The sequence below is a fragment of the Eulemur rufifrons genome, chromosome 30 (assembly GCF_041146395.1).
Source record: "Eulemur rufifrons isolate Redbay chromosome 30, OSU_ERuf_1, whole genome shotgun sequence".
NCBI lineage: Eukaryota > Metazoa > Chordata > Mammalia > Primates > Lemuridae > Eulemur > Eulemur rufifrons.
Genome location: NC_091012.1, coordinates 21,281,491 through 21,304,546, shown reverse-complemented (window position 1 = coordinate 21,304,546; position 23,056 = coordinate 21,281,491). Strand labels below are relative to the sequence as shown.

Here is a 23,056-nt window from a genome sequence, read left to right as displayed (position 1 = left end):
GTGCAGTGAATGGGGATGAATGGTCAGTAGATATGAGGGGACTGGAGAAAAGGTTAGTATGGTTGGGTCCCAGGTGATGGACGGACAGGCAAGGAGAGAACAGCAGATACACGGGAGGTCAGATGGGGCCATGAAGGGCCTGTGGTACCTGTGCTAAGGACTTTGGATTTCTGTTCCAGATGTGCAGAAGTCACCGGCATCTTCCGGGAAGGACCACTGCCCTGGAGATTCCTGAAGGAGAGAAATGACCTGCTCATGTCTGTGAAGTAGAAAGGTTAACAAGGAAGCAGTGCCGGGGATAACCTGGAGGGGGCACTTGTGTCACACCAGAGGTGGCTGCAAAGGTCCAGGTGGTGGATGAATCCAGGGGCCACTGAGTACCTTCATCTGCTGAGGTTGGAGGGACACCAGGGCTGGGAAGCAAGCAGATTTCTGTTGGACAGGGTCTCTTTGCAGACCTGAGCCAAACTTCTCCATGGGAAACTAGGGTTCTGCTGGGAAACTAGGGCTTTGCCTGGCCATCAGCAAGTCCCTAGAGGTAGCTCTTGTCAGCTAACACTACTCAATTCTGCCCCCTGCCCAAAGTTCCAGTCCTCAGGGTCACTCTATGACACAAGAAGGGGGGCCCGGGGTCTGTCAGGAGGCCATGTGCCACTGGCTGCCTTCTCTCCTCTGAGCTGACTCCCTGAAAAGGCTGGCTTCAGCCACGGAGTGTCTGAAGACCACACTGTCACGCAGGCCCAATTCAGCCCACCTCAGCCCCCCCAGCCCATCCCAATACAGGCCTCATCTCTCAACCGGACATCCTGCTTGCTGTCAGCTGTCACTGCTGATCACAAGTGTCCTGTTGGATTGCTCCTAACCTCTTGCCTACAGGGACCATTTTTATTTTTAATTACCATGGGTACATAATAGATGTATATATTTATGGGGTACATGTGATTTTTGATACAAGTACACAATGTGTAATGATTAAATCAGGACAATTGGGTTATCCCTCACATGAAGCATTGGCCCTTTCTTAGTGTTGGGAACATTCCAATTTCACTCTTTTAGCTATTTTAAAATATAGAATAAATTATTGTTAAGTAATTATTGTTAAGTCACCTTATCGTGCTACCGAATACTACCGAATACTAGATCTTATTCATTCTACCTAACTATTTTTGTACACATAAACTGTCCCGTCTTTATCCCCCTCTCTCTACTACCCTTTCCATCCTCTGGTAATCATCACTCTACTCTCTACCTCCATGAGTTCCATTGTTTTAATGTTTAGCTCCCACATATGAGTGAGAACGTGCAATGTTTGTCTTTCTGTGCTTGGCTTATTTCACTTAACACAGTGTCCTCCAGTTCCATCCATGTTGCTGCAAATGACAGAATTTCCTTCTGTTTATGGCTAAATAATATTCCATTGTGTATATGTACCACATTGTCTTTATCCATTCATCTAGTTTGATAGACACCTAGGTTGATTCCATATCTTGGATATTGTGAATAGTGCTGCAATAAACATGGGAGTGCAGATATCTTTTTGATTTACTGATTTCTTTTCTTTTGGCAATATACCTAGCAGTGGCATTGCTGGGTCATGTGGTAGTTCTATTTTTAGTTTTTTGAGGAACCTCCATATGGTTCTCCATAGTCACTGTACTAATTTATGTTCCCACCAACAGTGTACCAGGGTTCCCCTTTCTCCACATCCTCACTAGCATTCATTATTGCCTGTTTTTTGGATAAAAGCCATTTTAACTGTGCTGAGATGATATCTCATTGTAGTTTTTTTGTTGTTGTTTTGAGACAGAGTCTCACTCTGTCACCTGGGCTAGAGTGCCGTGGCGTCAGCCTAGCTCACAGCAACCTCAAACTCCTGGGCTCAAGCGATCCTCCTGTGTCAGTCTCCCAAGTAGCTGGGACTACAGGCATATGCCACCACGCCCAGCTAATTTTTTCTATTTTTAGTAGAGATGGGGTCTCGCTCTTGCTCAGGCTGGTCTTGAACTCCTGAGCTCAAGTGATCCTCCCGTCTTGGCCTCCCAGAGTGCTAGGATTATAGGCTTGAGCCACCGCACTTGGCCCTCATTGTAGTTTCGATTTGCACTTTTTCATATACCTGTTGGCCATTTGTATGTCTTCTTTTGAAATGTTTGTTTAGATCTTTTGCCCATTTTTAAATAGGATTATTTGATTGTTTTTCCTATTGAGTTGTCTGAGCTCCTTATACATATTCTGGTTATTAATCCCTTGTCAGATGGGTAGTTTCTAAATATTTACATTCATTCTGTGGGTCTCTTCACCTTGCTGATTGTTTCCTTTGCTGTGCAGAAGATTTTTAGCTTGTAGCTCAATGGGATCCCATATGTCTATTTTTGCTTTGGTTGCCTGTGTTTTTGAGGTATTACTCAAGAAATCTTCACCCAGATGAATATCCTCAAGCATTTCCCCAATGTTTACTTCTAGTAGTTTCATCATTTCAGGTCTTAGATTTAAATTTTTAATCCATTTTGATTTTATTTTTGTATATGGTAAGAGACAGTGGTCTAGTTTCATTCTTTCGCATGTGGACATCCAGTTTCCCCAGCACCATTTATTAATTACTGTTTTACATCAGTTTTAATGGAAATAAAAGAGAGAGTGAGAAAAGTACATTTATTAGTGGTTTACATACTTGCCATGATGGCAAAAATCATTCTAACATGCATGAATAATATATTCAAGAACATTCCACACTCCTTGGTGGTTTGCGCAATACAGTTTATAAAATAAAACAAAAAATTGTCTATTCCCATTAAAGCACCAAAAACTGGTATTGAGAAATTAGATGAAAGGATCAATCTCTAACTCCTGGATGCCAGGAAGCAGAGTTTTTCAGAATCAAGAACAAAGCCCTAAGTAAGAGCTCAAAGCCCCACCCCTCAGGGGTCACATAGTTTGGGCTGCTGCTATTAACTAATTCATTATTTTAACACATAAAACAATTCAGCCTTTTCTTTACCCCAAATTAAAATGAAGCACATATAATACTCTTCAGAAATGCAAACACCCTGAGATAGCTCAGTACCAGAACCTGCACAGGGATTTGCTATTTAGGTACAGTTAGTGTAATTCATATTTAAAGTCATTTCATAAAAATAACAATTGTCCCGGTTTTCCAAGTTCTGTTTCTTCCTATGATGGTCAACAAAGTCATCTCTATTAAGATTCTTATTCATTGCTCGAGTGTAGAAACTGCTTAGTAAAATTCTCCAGCTCATTTTCAAGTTGAACATCTTTACTTCTTAAGAGCTTTGAATTGTTTTGTATTTTCTCCAACCGATCTATTTCTTTGGATAATGTAGCAATTTCTTGTTCCAGATGTCTCTGAGTAATATCAACTAGTTGGCACAGGTGAGCAAAAGTGGTAACCATTTCTGTTGCACTTGATGGCTACAGTTTGCACTCGTGAAGCTAACAGTCATCTGCAGTTTTTTGGTTGCATAGTTCACAAACTGCTGTTTAAAGGCTCTCTCCTGGGCACGTGTGGTCCAGGTCAGCTGTTCATAAAGACACAATGCTAATACATGCTTAATGAAACAGATGTGAGTTTCCAGTCTATAGTTTTCCAAATCACTCCTCCAACAACAGTGATGCTCAGAGAAGTTCTAGATGTAAGGGAAGCTATCCTGTTACTAAGGTAACCATGATTTCTTCCTGTGATGCATTATCTGGTGTTGCTGGATTGGTAGGAGCAGTGGGAGTAGAAGCTAAAGATCTAGGGAGATGAAAGATAGGCTCTGATGGTCCTAGGAGCACCCTGTGGGCATTTGTAGGGCCCCCAAATTGATGCACAAGGGAAGGCCAGCCCAAGGACCAGCACGATTTATTGAAGAGACTGTCCTTTCCCCAATACATATATTGGTGCTCTTGGCACCTTTGTCAAAAACGAGTTCACTGTAGATGTATGGATTTATTTCTTGGTTTTCTATTCTGTTCCTTTGGTCTACCTGTCTGTTTTTATGCCAGTTACATGCTGTTTTGGTTACTATAGCTCTGTAGTATAATTTGAAGTCAGGTAATGTGATTCTTCTGGTTTTGTTCTTTTGCTCAGGATGGCTTTGGCTAGTCTGCACCTTTTGTGATTTCATATACATTTTAGGATTATTTTTTTCTTTTTCTGTGAAGAACGTCATCAGTATTTTGATAGGGATTGCATTGAATCTGTAGACTGCTTTGGTAGATTCAATTTTTTTGTGTCCTCCTCAATTTCTCTCGTCAATATTTTATAGTTTTTATTGTAGAGATCTTTCACTTCTTTGGTTAAGTTTATTGCTAGTGTGAACTAAAATAAAATCTTAAGGCTCCCCCCACAGGCTGACTGAATGAACCCCCTTTTTGCCAAGGGATACCCTAAGACTGAGCTGCTGGCTATGAGAAGGAAGGTTAGACATGCCTCATCATGCCTCCCTCCCTTCTTGTAGATATGCTTTGTAACTCACTAACAGGCCTAAGGCTATGCAAGACAAACCTGCAGGTCCTCAATTTATACAACAAATATATGGCCAGTAGCTTATCTCTGATTAACAGACCTCCTTATCTTAAAAGATTCCAACCCTTTAGACAAAGCTTCATTTCTTTAACCAATTACAAGTCAAAGTACCTTTAAACCCACCTATAACCTATAAGTCCCTGCTTGGACATGTCCCACCTTTTCAGGAGAAACCAACATATGCCTTCCACGTATTGATTTATGACTTTACCTGTAACCCCTGTCTTGCCGAAAGGTATAAAACCAAACTGTAACCCAGCCACAGCGAGTCCACTTGCTCAAAGCTTCTTTGGCATGGCTTCAGGTCATAGTCCTAAAATTTGGCTCAGAATAAACTTCTTTAAATTATTTTACAGAGTTTGGCTTCTTTTTCATTGACACTAGGTATTTTATTTTATTTGTATTAATAGCTATTGTAAATGTGATTACTTTCGTAAGTTCTTCTTCAGATTGTTCCCTGTTGGCATATAGAAATGCTACTGATTTTTGTATGTTGATTTCGTATCCTACAACTTTACTGTATTTATCAGTTCTAATAGCTTTTTTTGGTGGAGACTTTGGGTTTTTCTAAATCTAAGATTATATTTTCTGCAAATGAGGATAATTTGACTTCTTCCTTTCCAATTTGGATGCCTTTTCTTTCTTTCTCTTGTGTAATTGCTCTAGCTAGGACTCTGTTGAATAACAGTGGTAAAAGTAGGCATCCTTGTTGTGTTCCATATCTTAGAGGGAAGACTTTTAGTTTTTCTCTGTTCAGTATGATACTAGCTGTAGGTCTGTCTTATATGGCTTTTGTAGTGTTGAGGTATGTTACTTTTATACCCACTTTTGAGAGTTTTTATCATGAAGGAATGTTGAGTTTTATAAAATCCTTTTTCAGCATCAATTTAAACGATCATATGGTTTTTGTCCTTCATTTTGTTGATGTGATGTATCACATTTATTGATTTGCATATGTTGAACCTTCCTTGCATCCCTGGGATGAATACCACTTGATCATGATGAATGATCTTTTTAATGTGTTGTTGAATTCAGTTTGCTAGTATTTTGTTGAGGATTTTTGCATTTATGTTCATCAGAGATATTGGACTGCATTTATCTTTTTTTATTGTGTCTTTGTCTGGTTTCGGTATCAGGCTAATACTGACCTTGTAGATTGAGTTTGGAATTATTCCCTCCTCCCTGAATTTTTAGAATAGTTTGAGTAAGATAGGTATTAGATCTTCTTTAAGTGTTTCAGAGCACTCAGCAGTGAAGCCATCAGTCCTGGGCTTTTCTCTGAGGGAAGACTTTGTTACTGCTTCTATCTAATTATTTGATATTGGTCTATTCAGGTTTTGGATTTCTTCAATGTTTCATACTGGTAGGTTGTATATGTCTAGAAATTTATACATTTCTTCTAGTTTTTCCAGTTAATTGGTATATAGTTGCTCATGATAGTCTCTAATGATCCTTTGAATTTCTGCAGTATCATAATGTCTTCTTTTTGTCTCTGGTTTATTTGGATCTTCTCTCTTTTGTTCTTAGTCTGGCTAAAGGTTTGTCCTTTTGTTTGTCTTTTCAAAACACCAACTTTCATTTAATTGATCTTTTGTATTTTTTGTTTCAATTTAATTTATTTCTGCTCTGGTCTTTATTATTTCTTTTCTTCTGCTAATTTTGGGTTTGGTTTGCTCTTGCTTTTCTAGTTATTTAAGGTACATTGTTAGGTTGTTTGTTTGACATTTTTCTACTTATTCAATATAGGCATTTATTGCTATACATTTCCTTCCTGGGGTACTGCTTTTGCTATTTTCCATAGGTTTTGGCCTTTATTTCCATTTTTGTTTTTTTCAACAAATTTAAAAAATTTTCTTCTTAATCTCTTATTGACCCCCTTGTCATTCAGGAGCCCATTGTTTAATTTCTATGTGTTTGTCTAGTTTCCAAAGTTCTTCTTATTATTGATTTCTAGTTTTATTCCATTGTGGTCAGAAAAAAACTTGATATGCTTTCAATTTTTTGAATTTTTAAAGACTTGTTTTGTTGCTTAACATATGGTCTATCCTTGAGAATGATCCATGTGCTGGGGAGAAGAGTGTGTATTCTGTAGCTGTTGGATGAAATGCTCTGTAAATATTTATTAGGCCCATTTGGTCTATAGGAAAAATTAAGACCGATGTTTCTTTGTTGGTTTTCTGTCTAGATGATCTGTCCAATGCTGGAAGTGTGGTGTTGAGGTCTCCAGCTGTTATTGTATTGGGGTCTATCTCTCTCTTAACTCTAATAATATTTGATTTATCTATTTGGGTGCTCCAGTGTTGGGTGAATATATATTTATAATTATTATATCTTCTTGCTTAATTGACCCCTTTATCATTATATAATGACTTTCTTTGTCTCTTTTTACAGTTTTTGTCTTGGAATCTATTTTATCTGATATGAGTATAGCTATTCCTGCTCTATTTTGGTTGTCATTTGCATGAAATATGTTTGTCCATCCCTTTATTTTCAATCTGTGTGTGTCTTTATAGGGGAAGTGAGTTTCTTGGAGGCAGAATATAGTTGGGTCTTGTTTTTAATCCATTCAGCCATTGTATGTCTTTTGATTGGAGAATTTAGTCTATTTACAGTCAATGTTATTATTGATAGGTAAGGACTTACAACCGCCATTTTGTTATTTGTTTTGTGGTCCTCTTTTTCTTTCTTCTTTCCTTCCTGTCTTCCTTTGTGTAAAAGTGATTTTCTCTGGTAGCATGTTTTAATTTCTTGCTTGTTATTTTTTGTGTATTTGTCATAGGTTTTTGATTTGAGGTTACGATGAAACTTGTAAATAACATCTTATAACCAATTATTTTAAACTGATGACAACTTAACTCTGGTTACCAAAAAATAAACAAAGAAGCAAAGAAAAATCTAAAAAAACCTCTACACTTTAACTCCATCTCTCTGCTTTTTGATTTTTTTTTTTTTTTTTTTTTTTTAGACAGAGTGTCGCTTTGTTGCCCTGGCTAGAGTGAGTGCCATGGCGTCAGCCCAGCTCACAGCAACCTCAAACTCCTGGGCTTAAGCAATCCTACTGCCTCAGCCTCCCGAGTAGCTGGGACTGCAGGCATGCGCCACCATGCCTGGCTATTTTTTTTTTCTATATATATTTTAGCTGGCCAGATAATTCCTTTCTATTTTTAGTAGAGACGGGGTCTTGCTCTTGCTCAGGCTGGTCTCGAACTCCTGACCTTGAGCGATCCACCCGCCTCGGCCTCCCAGAGTGCTAGGATTACAGGCGTGAGCCACCGCGCCTGGCCTGCTTTTTTATTTTTTGTTGTTTCTATTTATATATTTTTTAAACTCTCTCTCTCAAAAAGTTGTTGTATTTGTTATTTTTTTAAATAAAAAAATTGTATTTACTTAGATGGATTCAGAATGCCAACAAAACAGCTGCTACTTTTTTTTTTGCAATTACAGAGTGGTATTCAGTTAACAGAACAACAATTATTTCGTATAAGCTGCATCAGAGACAACTGAAGATGAAAAAACTACCATCCCCATATATAACTAATTTGTGCTGTGCACCAACAAGAACCTGCTTTAAATTTCCATGCCAATTTACAACCCCCATACTGTACCAGGCAAGGTTAGTGGCTGTTGAAAATACCACCAGGACAGGGCTAGCCAAAGACACATTCGGTAGTGTTAACTATACAAAAAAGACACTGTACAGTTTAAAAACAAATCTTACACAGCCTTACATTTCAATTTTTTTCTTTAAAAGGAGTGGGTTGTGTACAGGGGCGTTAAATGCTTTATAGACAAGAAAAAAAAACTGCGCTAGAACCAACTTATTCATCATCATCATCTTCATCTTCATCTTCTTCATCTTCCTCCTCCTCTTCATCCTCTTCATCTTCCTCATCCTCCTCCTCTTCCTTCTTTTTCTTGCTTTTTTCAGCCTTGGCAACTCCCTTTTTTGCTGCATCAGGCTTTCCTTTAGCTCGGTACGCAGCAATATCCTTTTCGTACTTTTCCTTCAGCTTTGCAGCCTTCTTTCCATAAGGCTGCTTGTCATCTGCAGCAGTGTTATTCCACATCTCTCCCAGTTTCTTTGCAACATCACCAATGGATAGGCCAGGATGTTCTCCTTTGATTTTAGGGCGATACTCAGAACAGAACAAGCAAAAGGCCAAAGGAGGCCTCTTGGGTGCGTTGGGATCCTTGAACTTCTTTCTTGTTTCCCCTTTAGGAGGGATATAGGTTTTCATTTCTCTTTCATAACGGGCCTTGTCCGCCTTTGCTGTATCTTCAAACTTTCCTTTCTCTTTAGCAGACATGGTCTTCCACCTCTCTGAGCACTTCTTAGAAAATTCTGAGAAGTTGACTGAAGCATGTGGGTGCTTCTTCTTGTGCTCCTCCCGGCAGGTTTGCACAAAGAATGCGTATGATGACATTTTGCCTCTCAGCTTCTTAGGATCTCCTTTGCCCTTGTTTAGTTATTTTTCCTCAGCGAGGCACAGAGTCGCCCAGGGCCCGTCCGGCTCTCACTTGCCCCGGCGCTGTCTCTATGGAGCTCAATGTACTGCAATGGCCGTGTATTTGTTATTTTTGATAGGTTTGTATTTTAGTCTTCCTACTTAAGACATGAGTTGTTTACACACTATAATTACAACATTAAAGTCTTCTGTATTTGTCTGTGTAACTTACTGTTGCCAGTGAGTTTTATATCTTCAGATGATTTCTTATTATTCATTAATGTCCTTTTATTTTGGATTGAAGAACTCTCTTAACATTTATTATAGGATAGGTCTGTATTGGCAAAATCCCTTAGCTTTGTTTGTCTGGGAAAGTTTTTATTTCTCCTTCATGTTTGAAGGCTATTTTTGCTGAATATAATGTTCTAAAATGCAAGGCTTTGTCCATCAGCACTTTGAACATGTTATGCCACTATCTCCTGGCTTGTAAGGTTTCCACTGAGAAGTCTGCTGCCAGATGTATTGGAGCTCCTTTATATGCTATTTGTTTCCTTTGTCTTGCTGCTTTTAGGATCCTTTCTCTATCCTTGACTTTTGAGAGTTAAATTATTAAATGCCTTGAGATAGTTTTATTTGGGTTGACTCTCATTGGTGTTCTTTTTTTTTTTTTTTTGAGACAGAGTCTCGCTTTGTTGCCTGGGCTAGAGTGAGTGCCGTGGCGTCAGCCTAGCTCACAGCAACCTCAAACTCCTGGGCTTAAGCGATCCTCCCGCCTCAGCCTCCTGAGTAGCTGGGACTACAGGCATGCGCCACTATGCCCGGCTAATTTTTTCTATATATATTTTAGTCGGCCAGATAATTTCTTTTCTATTTTTTTAGTAGAGACGGGGCCTCGCTCTTGCCCAGGCTGGTGTCCAACTCCTGACCTTGAGCGATCCACCTGCCTCGGCCTCCCAGAGTGCTAGGATTACAGGCGTGAGCCACCGCGCCCGGCCTCATTGGTGTTCTATGACTTTCTTGTACCTGAATATTGATATCTTTCTCTGGGTTTGGAAAGTTATTGTTATTATTTCTTTGTTTTTTTTTTTTTGTTTTTTTTTTTTGAGACAGAGTCTCACTCTGTTGCCCAGGCTAGAGTGAGTGCCGTGGCGTCAGCCTAGCTCACAGCAACCTCAAACTCCTGAGCTCAAGGGATCCTCCTGTCTCAGCCTCCCGAGTAGCTGGGACTACAGGCATGCGCCACCATGCCCGGCTAATTTTTTCTATATATTATTTCTTTGAATAAACATTCTACCCTGATCTCTCTCTCTACCTCCTCTTTAAGGGCAGTAACTCAAATTTTCCCTTTTGAGGCTATTTCTAGATCTTACAGTTGCGCTTTATTCTTTTATATTACTTTTTATTTTTTCTCTTCTGTGTATTTTCATGTAGCCTGTCTTCGAGCTCACTAATTCTTTCTTCTACTTGATCAATTCTGCTGCTGAGAGACTCTGCTGCATTTTTCAGTTTGTCAATTAAAATTTTCAGCTTCACAATTTCTGCTTGATTTTTAAAATTACTTCAATCTCTTTGTTAAATTTCTCTGATTGGATTCTGAATTCCTTCTTTGTGTTATCTTGAAGTTTGGTGATCTTCCTCAAAACAGCTATTTTGACTTATTTGTCTGAAAGGTGACATATCTCCATCACTCTGGGATTGGTCACTGGAGCCTTATTTAGTTTGTTTAGTGAGGTCATGTTTTCCTGGATGTTCTTGATGCTTGTGGATGTCTGTCAGTGTCTGGGCATGGAAGAGTTAGGTATCTTTTCTAATCTTTGAGGTCTGGACTTGCTCGTACCCATCGTTCTTGAGAAAGCTTTCCATGTATTCAAAGGGAATTGAGTGTTGTGACCTAATCCTGTGATCACTGCAGCCGTACCAGCACTAGGGGGCACCCCAAGCCCAGTAATGCTGCAACTCTTGCCGATTCCTGGAGTTACTGCCTTGGTGAGCTTGGGGAAGATCTGGGAGAATTCCCTGGATTATCAGGCAAAGTCTCTTGCTTTCTTCCCTCACTTTCCCCAAACAAAAGCCTTACTCTCCATGCTGGGCTACATGGAGTTCATGGAGGGGTGACACAAGCCCTCCCATGGCCACCACGGCTGACACTGCTTTGGGTCACAGCTGAAGCCAGTACAGTACTGGGTCTAGGCTAACGCCAGTGGTGCATACTGCCTGGCTACCAGTGATGTTTGTTCAAGGCCCAAGGGCTCTTTAGTCAGAAGGTGGTGATTCCTGCCAGGACTGGGTCCTTCCCGTCAGGGTTCTCTTCTGGCCCAGGGTGGGTCTAGACATACTGTCCAGGAGCTAGGGCCTGGAATCAAGGGGCTTCAGGAATTTATTTGGTCCTTTACTTTACTGTGGCTGAGCTGGTACACAGGTTGCAAGACAAATTCCTCTGTACTCTTTCCTTTCCTTTCTCCAAGTGGAAAGAGTCGCTCCCCGAGCTGCACTGCCTAGAGTTGGGGGAGGGGAGGCTCACTGGGTAAAGTGTACCCCAAGTCCATTGGATCTTAGCCTAGCGTAGCACCAGGACTTACCCAATGACTGTAGTCCTTGTGGCCTGACTGCCACTCAAATTTATTCCAGGGCCAGGGTCACTTTGGTCAGCTGGTGGTGGAACTAGCTGGAACTCAGGTTCCTACCACTGGGGCAGAGGATGTCCCTCTGGCCACGGCTGGTCTACATGCTCCCTCCATGGGCACTGGCAGAATTGTGCCCTGTGTTGTGGTCCTCTGTGAAAGGGCAGCACCCGGAATCACTCCTCTTTCCTTCCTTCAAGCATACAGATTCTCTCTCCTTGGGGTGCTGCCAGAGGATGTGGAACGGGTAGCGTAAGCAATGCACGACTTTCCTACCCTCTTGCCTACTCTGTTCAATGCCTCTTTCCCTGATACAATGTTGAAACTGTGAATTCTCACCTGACTTTTGGCTCTTATGAAGGTGGTTCCTTGCATGGATAGTTGTTCAATTTGGTGTCCCTGCAACGGGAGGATCCCTAGAAGGTTCTAATCAGTGATCTTGCTCTGCCTCCTTCCAGGGAACATTTCTTGTGGCATCCCACAGGGATCTTGATCATGGCCAGTGCCCATGCACTCATAATTTGGGCAAACATAGGCTGGATTCTCTTGTAGCTAACTGGAACAGTGCGGAAACTGCCTTACACGGAGGCGCCCATAAGGATGAGGATGAGAGGTCTGAACTTGGGAGACCAATTTGAAAGCAGGAACAGAGCAACTCAGCACAGCAGATATATATTGCCAGCTCCAGCCAACCCCTGGGATTGCTTAGGCCCCAGAGTCTGAATACTCATTCAGAATATCTGGCTAAGCACTAAAAAGGCTTCACAAACAGTACTTCTTGAATCAGTAAGGCTATATCAGAGGAAGGATCCGAATTGTAGGGGAATCGAACCTTTCCCAGGTGAGGGAGTGAGCAGGGCTGGTTCCTTCTGGAGGCTCTGAGACACAATCTGTCCCATTCCTTGCTCCCAGTTTCTGGTGGCCTCAGGCATAACTTGGCTCAGGGCAGCATCACTCCAGTGTTCACATGGCATTCTCCCTGTGTGCATGTCTCTCTGTGTGCCCGAATGTCCCCTTTTCATAAGGACGCCAGTCATATTGATGATCAGGGGCCCATCCTACTCCAGTATGACCTCACCGAGATCTAAGTGCAGCTGCCACGACTCTGTCTATCTCCAAATAAGGTGACGTCCCGAGGTACTGCGGGTTAGGACTTCACCGTAGGAACTGGGCAGGGAGGCAGACTCCATTCCAGGCACTGGGGATCCCAGGGTGGGAAACGCGCTGCTACGGTTTGAATGCTCGTGTCCCCTCCGAGATTTATGTTGAAAGTTAATTCCCAATGCAAGAGTACTAAGAGGTGGGGCCTTTAGGATGTGATTAGGCCATGAGGGCTGTGCCTTCATGGATGGGATGAGTCCCTTGTAAAAGGGCTGGAGAGAACTAGGTAAGCCCCCCTCCCCTTTTGCCCTTTGGTCCCTTCTGCCATGTGAGGACACAAGCATTCGTCCACTCCAGGGGGCACAGCCACAAGGCACCATCTTGGAAGCAGAGGCTGGGCCCTCACCAGACACGGAACCTGCCGGTGCCTTGATCTTGGACTTCCCAGCCTCTAGAACAGTGAGGAATAAATTTCTGTTCTTTACCAATTACCCAGCCTCATACAATCTGCTGTAGCAGCACAGACGGACTAAGCCACACGGGCAAGGCCCCTTCTCCTGGGGTGCCGGCTTGCCAGCTGGGAAGGGAGCCCCCGATGCTCAGAAGCAAAGACCCAAGCCAGCATCTGTCGCATGAGGACACACAGGTCAGCACTGCTCGTGAGGGTGTGAATGGAGGGGGTTCTGGGGTCTCCTTTTGATCTGTGTGTCCAGGCAGAGGGGGCCTGTGGGAGGAGGGGACTGCTCAGCTGAGACACGGGGTCAGGGGAGGAGGAGGAGGTGCCACCACAGGAAGTTCTTGGGGCAGGCTGTCCCACACAGAGGAAGGAGGGAAGGCAAAGGCCGCAGGTGGGAAGAAGTCACGTGTGCCGCTGGGCCAGCTGAAAAGGCCAATTCCGCAGGAGTCTGGTGAGAGGGGGCTGGGGACAGGTGGCATGACAGGAAGAGCATAAGGAGAAGCCAGCTCCTGGGGGGCCCTGCTGACCAGGACGGGGACTTTGAGTTTACTCTGAGGAGACGGGAAGCCGTGGGGGGATGTCTCACCGGGGAGGAGCAGGGTCTGGTGGTGTTGCAGAGAGATCAGCCTGGCTGCAGTGGGGGGGGGTGGAGGGGGGAGGTAGAGCAGGGAGGGGAGAGAGTGGAGGCCGAGAGAGCGGGAGATGGGGCCAGGGGCCGTGGAGGCGTGGAGAAGGGCAGCAGTCACGGACCAGGGCTGACAGAGTCCAATGACAGGTGAGATTTGGGGGTGAGGAGAAAAGGAGAGGGGAGAAAGAACACTGGCATCTTTGCTTGGGCAGCCAGGAGGAAGGTGTGGCCCTGTGGGGAGACGGGGGAGCCTGGGGAAGCAGCGGGCGTGCCCAGGGGGCCGGAGCGCTCCAGCATCCAAGGGGGCAGTTTGCTGCGCACCTGTGGGGCTTGGGGGAGAGGTCACGTCCAGAGACAGAACATTCGTGACAGGTGCCAAAAAGTCCCAGGGCTGAGGCTGGGAACCCACCTCCACCACACTGAGCTTGAGCCAAGGAGGAGGAGGAGGAGGAGGAGGAGGAGGAGGAGGGAGAGGAGGAGGAGGAAGAGGAGGAGGGAGAGGAGGAGGAGGAAGAGGAGGAGGAAGGGAGGGAGGGCCCAGGATGGAAAGGTAGGCCCAGAGGGAGGAAGTCAGTCCAAAGGTAGGGGGTGGGAGTGGTTCCCACAGAAACTGAGAAAAGAAAGAGTTTAGAGAAGGAAGGAGAGTCAACTGTACGAAGAGGCGGAGACAGTGGGGACAGAGAAGTGACAAAGGAGAGACAGTTGAGGTGTCACAGCCCAGCCCTGGGGAGGGTAGGGGCTGGGAGGGGATGAGCATCCTGCAGAGCCCTGGACTTGGAGTCAGCAGGTACGGAAGGAAGAAGAGTGGGAAGGGACAAGGCTGAAAACAGGGGAAATTAGCTGACAGTCGGCCTGCAGGCCAGCTGGGCCAGCTGGTGACACCGGCCCCTCCTACGTTCCCAGGGGAGTGCCCTCTCTGAGGAAGGACTCCAGAAAAATCACGGCCAAAACCAAGGAAGAGGACAACGTGTGGTATAAGCCACGGCAGGTCTAATGTCAGGGGCTCAACTGACTGAAAATCTCTCAGGGCACTTTAAGGGCAGCAGTTTGCCTGTATTGGGATGGGCTGTCTTGGCCCTGGGGTGTGGGCGGGACCGGGCGGTTAGACACGTGAGGCCAACTTAGGAAGCTGGTTTGTGACGGAAGACACACGTGTTTCTCCCCTTAGCCAGTGTTGACCTGACCGCCCAGAGGCGGTGGAAAAGCCTAGGGGGCAAGACCACGTCAACTGAAATAACAGAGACAGGTTCTCTAAAAGGAAAGGATGTTTCTTCCAGACTAGAGCACGGCAAGGGGAATACATGCGCCATGGTAAACTCCGTGTGCATACTCAGGGAGGTAAAGGAAGACAAAAGCTTTTAAAGGAAAAGTGAGGAGGATCCCATAATCGTTTTAAGATAATTGTCCCTGGCTACGAGGCTCAGAAACACAGGTGGCGTCAGTCTGAGGTTGGACAGACGGTTGCTGGGCAGACGTCCTCGCAGAAGTATTTGTAAGATTGCAGTGGCCTTTGTGCAAGATTGTAGTTTTTGCAGAGTCTTTTGTGATAGGTTTTTTTTTTTTTTTTTAACCAGGCATTTGTGCATGAAAATCCTCCCTTCATGGCCTTCCCCAGCTCTATTTGTCAGGCCGCACACGCTCTTGTGCTCTCTCTCTCTCTCTCTCTTTTAACACAAGTGATGCCATTTTAATTCTGACAACATTCACAACCATGCAGGCAAGCCAAAGTCGGACTATGAGGCCACCTCCAATGTGACCTGCTTCTGGGCAATGGCTGAGTGTACACGATGAGAATGCCTTCGACCTTGACCCTAGGCACTTCCTCCTAGACACAGGCCGAGCACACCTCTCTGGGATGAGGAGGAAAGGAGCAGAGGAGATTCACAGAAGAGGAGCCGGGAACCGGGTGACAGACTTGGGAGATGATGGCCAGCCTCACTATCTATCAGGAACACGCAAGGCACACAGTGATGAGGTAGTGTTTCTCCCCATGGGAGGGGCAAGTGGTCAGGGCTGGACAAGACCAAAGGCTGCTCAGGCTGTGGGGCACACAGGACCCCTCCCACACTGCTGGTGGGAGGGAACACAGGCGGTAACAGATTAGCAGCACCTGGCACAGCCCAGGTCACAGCAGAGCCACTTCTTGGTGTACACCCCAGAGCCTGTCCTGCTGACAGGCACGTGAGGTGCTGGCGGCAGCAGTGTCTGTAGCAGCCAAATACTAGGAACAGCCCGAATGCCCGTCCGTAGGGTTGTAGACAAATAGTCTGGGGCCGTGATTCAGCCAGGAGCAGGAGCAAGCTGGGCGCCTGGCGGGGAAACCTTGACCAGTGAAGCTTGAGTGAGGAAAGCAAGCTGCCAAAGAGGATGCCGGGCAAGGAAAGAGAAGGGGGCTAGGGAACAACACCCAGAGGTGTGACCCGCCGTGGGAAGCTGGACTGGTGGAGATGTTGTTCAGAAGACCCTGGACTCCCGTGACGGGCCAGGTGCAGGGTGGTGAAACTCGCAGGGACTGGAGCTCTGTTTCGAGCCCGGTTGCAGCGTGTAGCTCAGGCAGCAGAGCAAAGGGGAAGGACCTATGGAAGGCCGACTCGGGCCAGACACGCGGAGGTCTCCGGGAAGGTTACGACACCCATGCTGCCCTCTGGGCCAAGAGAAAAACGTCCCAGAGCCCATCAGGCCAGCCGGGGCACAGGGGGCAGGGGACAAATTGAGCACCCCACTCCCAGCGGACTGCCTCTCCATTCACACACACACGCAGGCAGAGACCCAAATCCCATCTCTGAGAAGGAGCAAGGACTTAAGGACTTGCCCAAGGACACACAGTAAGATACCAGCCCAAGGGGCTAGGCTCTAAGCAGCAGAAGCCCTGGTCTTGGAACTTGGGATTTGGAGCTGCAGAATGGAAAAGGCCCGGGCAAACCTGGGTGCTGGGGCAGCAAAGCAAAGCCCGTTGGCCCGTGGTGTACCCATGGCGGCCGAGGCCTGTGGTCCCCTGGAGCCAGATGGGCAGCGCCGACACGTCCGACTCTGGGGGAGCGGGGTGAACACACGTGGCATCTACACCTGGACCAGGTGCTCCTTGCCTCCCCTGGCCCAGGCTAGCCACAGAACCAGTCCTAGGTGGGGGCGGGGAGGGGGAGAGCAGGTGAAGAAGCCCCAGAGCCACCCCAACCCCCTGCCCCTGTCCGGAACTCAGCACTGGCGGGCACACCCCACACCCACACCCTGGCTGGTGGGCTCCCCCCCCCCAGGGCACATGCAGTAGGGGCGGGAGACCGCGCTGGCTCTGGGACGAAGGCGGGGGCCGAAGGAGGGGGAACCACATGGGGAGAGCCAAAGGCGCGGGGACTCGTGGGTACAGACTCCCTCCGACTCCGGGGTGAGGGGGGGTCCCACCTGTGGCAGGACCCGGAGGGGGGGCGGGGAGGGAGGGGAGTAGGTGACGTCACCCGCGGCCCTGGGGCGCCCGGGGCGGCGGCGGCAGCCCGGCCGCGTGACCCGCGCGCGCCAATGGCCCGGCGGTCTCCGGGGCGACGCGGAGGGTCCGCGCTCCACAGCCGCCGCGCCCCCGCCCCGCGTCCGCACTGCAGAGAGCCGTGGCGAGCAGGCGCCGGCGCACTGGCCCACGTGCCGCGCCGACACAGGCAGAGGGAGCGACGGAGAGCGGGGGATCGAGGGGCGCCCGACCCCGCCGCCGCTCCGCGCAGCCCCGAGCCCTGCCCGCTGCGACCTGGACCAGGAGGGACCCCGCCCCAGGCGAAGGTACCGGCCCCGGGGAGGGGAGGGGGCGCTGGGCCCCGGGAGCCTCCGCCGCCCTCGGTCCGCCCCGGCAGGCAGGACTGCGGCAGCCCGTGGGGGCGGCGGGCGGGGGGCGAGGGGCGGCGTGAGGAGGGGGCTGCGGCCCGCGGGGACCGGTGGGGGGCGGACGGAGGCGGGGCTGGGCGGCAGAGGCACCACCGGGGGAGGAGGGGCGGCTGGGGGTGCGGGTGGGGGCTGGGCATTAACCTCGCTCTCGCCCGGTTCGCATTCACAGGCTCTGGAGACCTGGGCCGTTCTCCCCGAGTCCTAGGCTCCCGCCCCAATTCACTCCCCTCCCAGGGCCACCCTGGTCTGCGCTGGGAACCGTTTCCTGCCCCTAGCAGCAGCCCCGCGCAGGCCGAAATTGCAGGCGATGGCGGTGACGATGCTGCAGGACTGGTGCAGGTGGATGGGCGTCAGCGCTCGCAGGGGCCTGCTCATCCTGGGCATCCCTGAGGACTGTGACGAAGCCGAATTTCAGGAGTCCCTGGAGGCCGCCCTGTGGCCTATGGGCCACTTTACCGTGCTGGGCAAAGTGTTTCGAGAGGAAGATAATGCCACTGCGGCCCTGGTCGAGCTTGACCGGGAAGTCAACTATGCTTTGGTCCCCAGGGAAATCCCGGGCACTGGGGGCCCCTGGACTGTGGTCTTTGTGCCCCGTTGCTCAGGCGAGGAGTTTCTCGGTCGTGTGTTTCACTTCCTGGAGCAACAGGGGCAGACGGTGGAGAGCTTGGCCGGTGCCCTGGGCCTGGGGCTGCGCAGGGTGTGCTGGCTCCGCTCGGTCAGTGAGGCGGTCCAGCCCTGGGTGGAGACCGTGAGGTACCAGCGCCTGGGCGTGTTTTCCGGGAGGGACCAGCCAGCCCCAGGGGAGGAATCCTTTGAGGCCTGGCTAGACCACACCACCGACATGATGCATGTGTGGCAGGGGGTCTCAGAAAGGGAGAGGAGGAGGAGGCTGCTGGAAGGCTTGCGTGGGACGGCCCTGCAGCTTGTGCACGGGCTCCTGGCGCAGAACCCTGCCAGGACAGCGCAGGACTGCCTGGCGGCACTGATCCAGGTGTTTGGAGACAACGAGTCCCAGGCGACGATCCGGGTCAAGTGTTTGACCGCTCAGCAGCAGTCAGGCGAGCGTCTCTCGGCTTTCGTCTTACGGCTGGAAGTCCTGCTGCAGAAAGCCATCGAGAAGGGGGCCCTGCCCAGAGCCTCCCTCGACCACGTGCGCCTGAGGCAGGTGCTCACCAGAGCCAACCTCATAGAGCCTCTGGATGAAGCGCTGAGGAAGCTGAGGATGGTCGGGAGGTCTCCTACATTCCTGGAGATGCTGGGGCTGGTTCGGGAGTCTGAGGCATGGGAGGCCAGTCTAGCCAGGAGCGTGAGAGCCCCGGCGGGGGACGGGTTGGGTGCTCCGGCCGATGCCCAGGCTGTTGCCAGAGCCAACGCCAAGGCAGAGGATGAAAAGGTGGAGAAGGAGGAGGTGGAGGTTGAGGTGGAGGTGGAGGAGGAGGAAGAGGAGGAGGAGGAGGAGGAGGAGGTGGTAGAGGAAGAGGAGGAGGAGGACGACGAGGAAGAGGATGACCACGATCCCGCCCCTGCAGGCCTCGAAGGCCTCGAAGGCCTAGGTCAGGCAGGACCCACTGAGGCCCCCGGGGGCCCCTCCCCAGCCCAGATGGGCAGTGCTTCTGGGGCAGGCCCGGGAGGTCCTGGCTGTGGGCCAGAGAGCCTTGCCCAGGCAGGGGATGAGGAGGCCGAGGAGCCCACCCTGGAGGGGCTCAAACCCATCCCAGAGGAGTCGGAAAACGAGGACGGGGCTGGGGACACGAGCCACCCCGAGTCCTCCTCGGGCAAATAGGCTCAGAAGGCCCAGGGGCCTCCTCTCCTCCCCTCTCAGGCAGCAGCGCCCTGGAGGCAGGGGGAGGAAGTATTGAGGGCAGGGCCCGCCCAGCCCAAACCAAGCCCCCCGGGCCTCCCACCTCCCCCAAGGGGCCCCAACCACCATCCCCGGCCCATCCCCGGCCCTTCCTGGTGACCCAGATGACCATGTTTGCCACCCAACGGGGAGGGGAGAGGCGCCCCTGCCGTGCCACCACCGCACCTGGCCCCAGCCCCAAACCCTGCCAACTCGGGCAGCCAGCCTGGAAGCACCCGTGAGCGGCCGGCCGCGGCCTGGGTGAGGGCACCCGAAGACGTCTGCCACCCGCACTGGACCGGGAGACCTTAGAGGGACAGAGGCCGTCTCAAGGGTGCCGGCTGCCTGGGCCTCCCCAGAGGGGCCCCCCATTCACCGTCCCCGGGACAGGCCGAGCCCTGTTCTGGGAAGCCCACCCTTATCCGCGTAGGCCCCGTAGCGACCCACGTGTCAAGCACAGGCGCCCTCCCACCCCCCACCCCCAGCCACCAGCCACCGTTCCTGTGCAAAGCCGCTGTGTGCGCGCCAGCCCCGGGGGGCACGTCCCGGCCTGCCCGGCCGGCCGCCTCTCGGCCCCGGGCACGTGCTGTGGGCTTCGGTGCCAGCCCAGGCCCTGCTCGCTGTCGTGCAGTGTCGTGAGCTCAGCCTCTGCTTTCTCGGAGTAGATTTAGGCCGACCGCAGCTTGTCCTTGCGGAGATGTGCGTGTCCTTATCCGAGCAGCTCCTCCCCGGAGACCCGGAGCACAGTCCCAGGAGGCAGCGGGCAGGACGGACGACGAGGGCGGCGGGGACGCGCACCCCGTGACCTCCGGGAGAAGAGCTGGACCAGGGACGGACGGGGGGCTGTGCGCGGCTCCCCGGGACTGTGCTTTGACGTCCACCCCTGCTGTCCCTTGTGACTCAGTTTCTTCGATGTGGTGGGGTGTGTCCTGCTGTGTTTTCCAGTGTCCCGTGACTGTCCTGTGCCGGCCATAGTTCAGGGCCTCGCCCCAGCGGGTGGGCCGGGAGGGGGTCCCTGAAGGGAGTGGAGGTTGCCAGAGTCCAGCGTCCTGGCCGGGGGCAGATGCGGGGGCCCTCAGGAGGGAAGCTCATGGCAGGAGGGCCACAGTGGGGACCTGGCAGAGGAGGCACCTGGCCAGGGAGCCCAGGAGGAGGGGGCCCGGGACCTATGGCCTCTAGTGGCCGTCATCAATTGCTGTCCGTGTTGTCATTCCCTTCTCTCCAGTGGTTGCAGTAAATGTTTCTGCTCAATAAATTTCATTAAGTGTTTCCAGCTGAGTCTCGCCAACTGCGTGCAACTGAGCTGCGGGTGGGCCGGGGGTGGCGTGGGCTGGGGACGAGGGCAACGGTGGCCGGCTTATCATCGGGGTGTGTGCAGGGCAGGGTCCGTGAGTGCCGGTGGGGTCCCCTGGGCTGGTCGTAGGCGGGGCATCGGGAGCTGGTGGGCGTGGGTGGCATCTGGTTGGGTCACCACGGCCCTCGAGGAGCACGCGGGCACCAGTGGGTCAGACGTTGAAGGGAGGGTGAGGGCCTGCAGGCTGGCCTGGGGGCCCAGGATCCCCACTGGGCAGCACTGTGGGGGGCTCAGGGCATCCGTGTGCGATCCCAGGCTGGCAGTCAAGGTCAGGGAAGGGCCCCAGAAGGGCGTGGACATGAGGTCAGGTGCCCCCGTCTGGAGCTGTGTGCAGGGCCCTGCCTCCTGGCTCACGGGGGTGGCATCTTCACAACCACCCAGTTCAGCCCGCACTGGCCTAGCTCCCAAGGGATGTTTGGGGACAGGGCTGGCTGTGATGGCTGAGGGGCAGACTGGGTCTGATCCAAGGATGGGACTTCTCTCAGTCCTCTGTGGTCAGTGACAGACCTAGGGCAGGACATCCTTCAGTGTATTTTGCTCCTGGACAGAATTGAGCAAGGACTTTTCCTAGTTCTCTCTGCTCAGGGGACAGACCTGAGGACAAAACCTCCCTCATTCCTTTCTTCTGATAGACAGACTTGAGGACAAACTCTGTCAGTTGTCTATTTTCAGGTATACACCTAAAAACAAGACCTCTCTCAGTCCTCTGTGCTCAGGGACAGACCTAGGGAAGGACCTCCCTCAATCCAGTCTGCTCATGGACAGACTTGGGCACGGACCTCTCCCAGTCCACTCTGCTCAGGGGAGAGACTCGAGGACACATCTCCCAGTCCTCTCTGTTCAGGGACAGGCCAGAGGACAGGACTCCTGTTAGCCCTCTCTGCAAAGGGATAGATTTGAGGACGTGATCTCATTCAGTCCCCTCTGCTCAGGGACAGGCCGCAGGATGGGCCCTGACCCACCAGGATGTTGCCTGATTGGGTCCCCCACCTGCTGCTCGAGCCTTCTGTGACCCCGGGAGGCCCCCGCCTAGCTGGTGGGGTTGTCTTAGTCCCTGGGTGTCCAGGAAGGCACCTGGGTGGGCCTATGTGGCAGGCCACACACGGTGCCACCAGAGGCACTTGGTGAGGACTGTGCAGCTGAACTCAAAGTATAATGGAGGCTGTGCAATCGGGATGTGCCAACGGCCAGGCAGGGCTTAAGGGGACAGGGTCCCCCGCTGTAGGACCCCTCAGCCAGATCCATCAAAGGTCTCCCTGCTCCCGACAGGCGGGGAAGCGGCTGTGCCTCCTGGAACCTTCCTCCTGCATCCCCCGCTTGATCCATTCGAGGATTCACAGCCCACCGGGGCCAAGACTGGTGCTCACACACATTCAGGGACACACTCACACCACACACATCCAATGACAAACTCACATGTCCACACACGTTCCATGACACACTCGCATTCAATGACACATACATTCAACAGGACACACATTTAATCACAGACAGGTTCAATGATGCACACTCACACAATTTAGTGACACACATATGTTCAGGGACACGTTCAGGCACATTCGCTGACACGCATTCACACACATTAACTGATACGGACAATTCAGTAACACACTCAGACACATTAACTGACACACATTTATTGACACACGCACTCAAGGACATACACTCACACTCATACACAATGACAAACTCACACACAATGACAACGTCCAGCGACACACTCACAGGCTCACACACGTGCAATGACACTCATGCACAATGACGTACATACTTATAATAGCACAAACTCACACATGCTCACCCGCAGACACGGTCACACGCACACCCGTGCGATGACACTCACACACTCCTGCACACATTCACCACACTCGCTCTCGGAAGTTCACCTGCAAACATCTGCTCACACTCACATGGTCCCACAGTCACAGCCCCTCACACGCACACACTCACCCCTCGCTTGGGGGATCCCAGCACACACAGGGCCACTGTGAACCAGGGAAACGCAAGGAGGCCCCTCCGCCCCCCAGCCCTGCTGTCGGCAACTCTCGTCCCACGGCCACGTCCCCCAGACACAGGGTCCTGCAGGCCGGGCGGGCAGCCGCAGTTCCTGGCCCTGGCTCTTTGGCGGCCTTGGGGACTGTGTCCTTCGTCTGTAGCCTGGGGATGGTCAGAGGCTCTGTCCCTTCAGAGCTGCTGGAGGACTCCCGTGGGCACG

General features: G+C 50.6%; 2 protein-coding genes and 1 pseudogene across 2 annotated transcripts; 1 reads left to right on the top strand and 2 right to left on the bottom strand.

Moving 5' to 3' along the window:
- Positions 1 to 3,207: 3,207 nt before the first annotated feature.
- Positions 3,208 to 3,894, bottom strand: LOC138378823 (mitofusin-1 pseudogene; annotated as a pseudogene).
- A 4,452-nt stretch (positions 3,895 to 8,346) lies between these two features.
- LOC138378822 (high mobility group protein B1-like) lies at positions 8,347 to 8,991 on the bottom strand (the record flags this gene model as incomplete). The annotated part of the gene is made up of 1 exon (XM_069464160.1): positions 8,347 to 8,991. A coding segment is annotated over one exon (645 nt), but the record flags the coding sequence as incomplete, so codon positions are not given.
- Positions 8,992 to 17,954: 8,963 nt separating this feature from the next.
- On the top strand, positions 17,955 to 19,430 carry LOC138378821 (paraneoplastic antigen-like protein 6B). The gene has a single exon (XM_069464159.1). The coding sequence runs from the start codon at positions 17,955 to 17,957 to the stop codon at positions 19,428 to 19,430; it is 1,476 nt and encodes a 491-aa protein (XP_069320260.1).
- Positions 19,431 to 23,056: the final 3,626 nt, after the last annotated feature.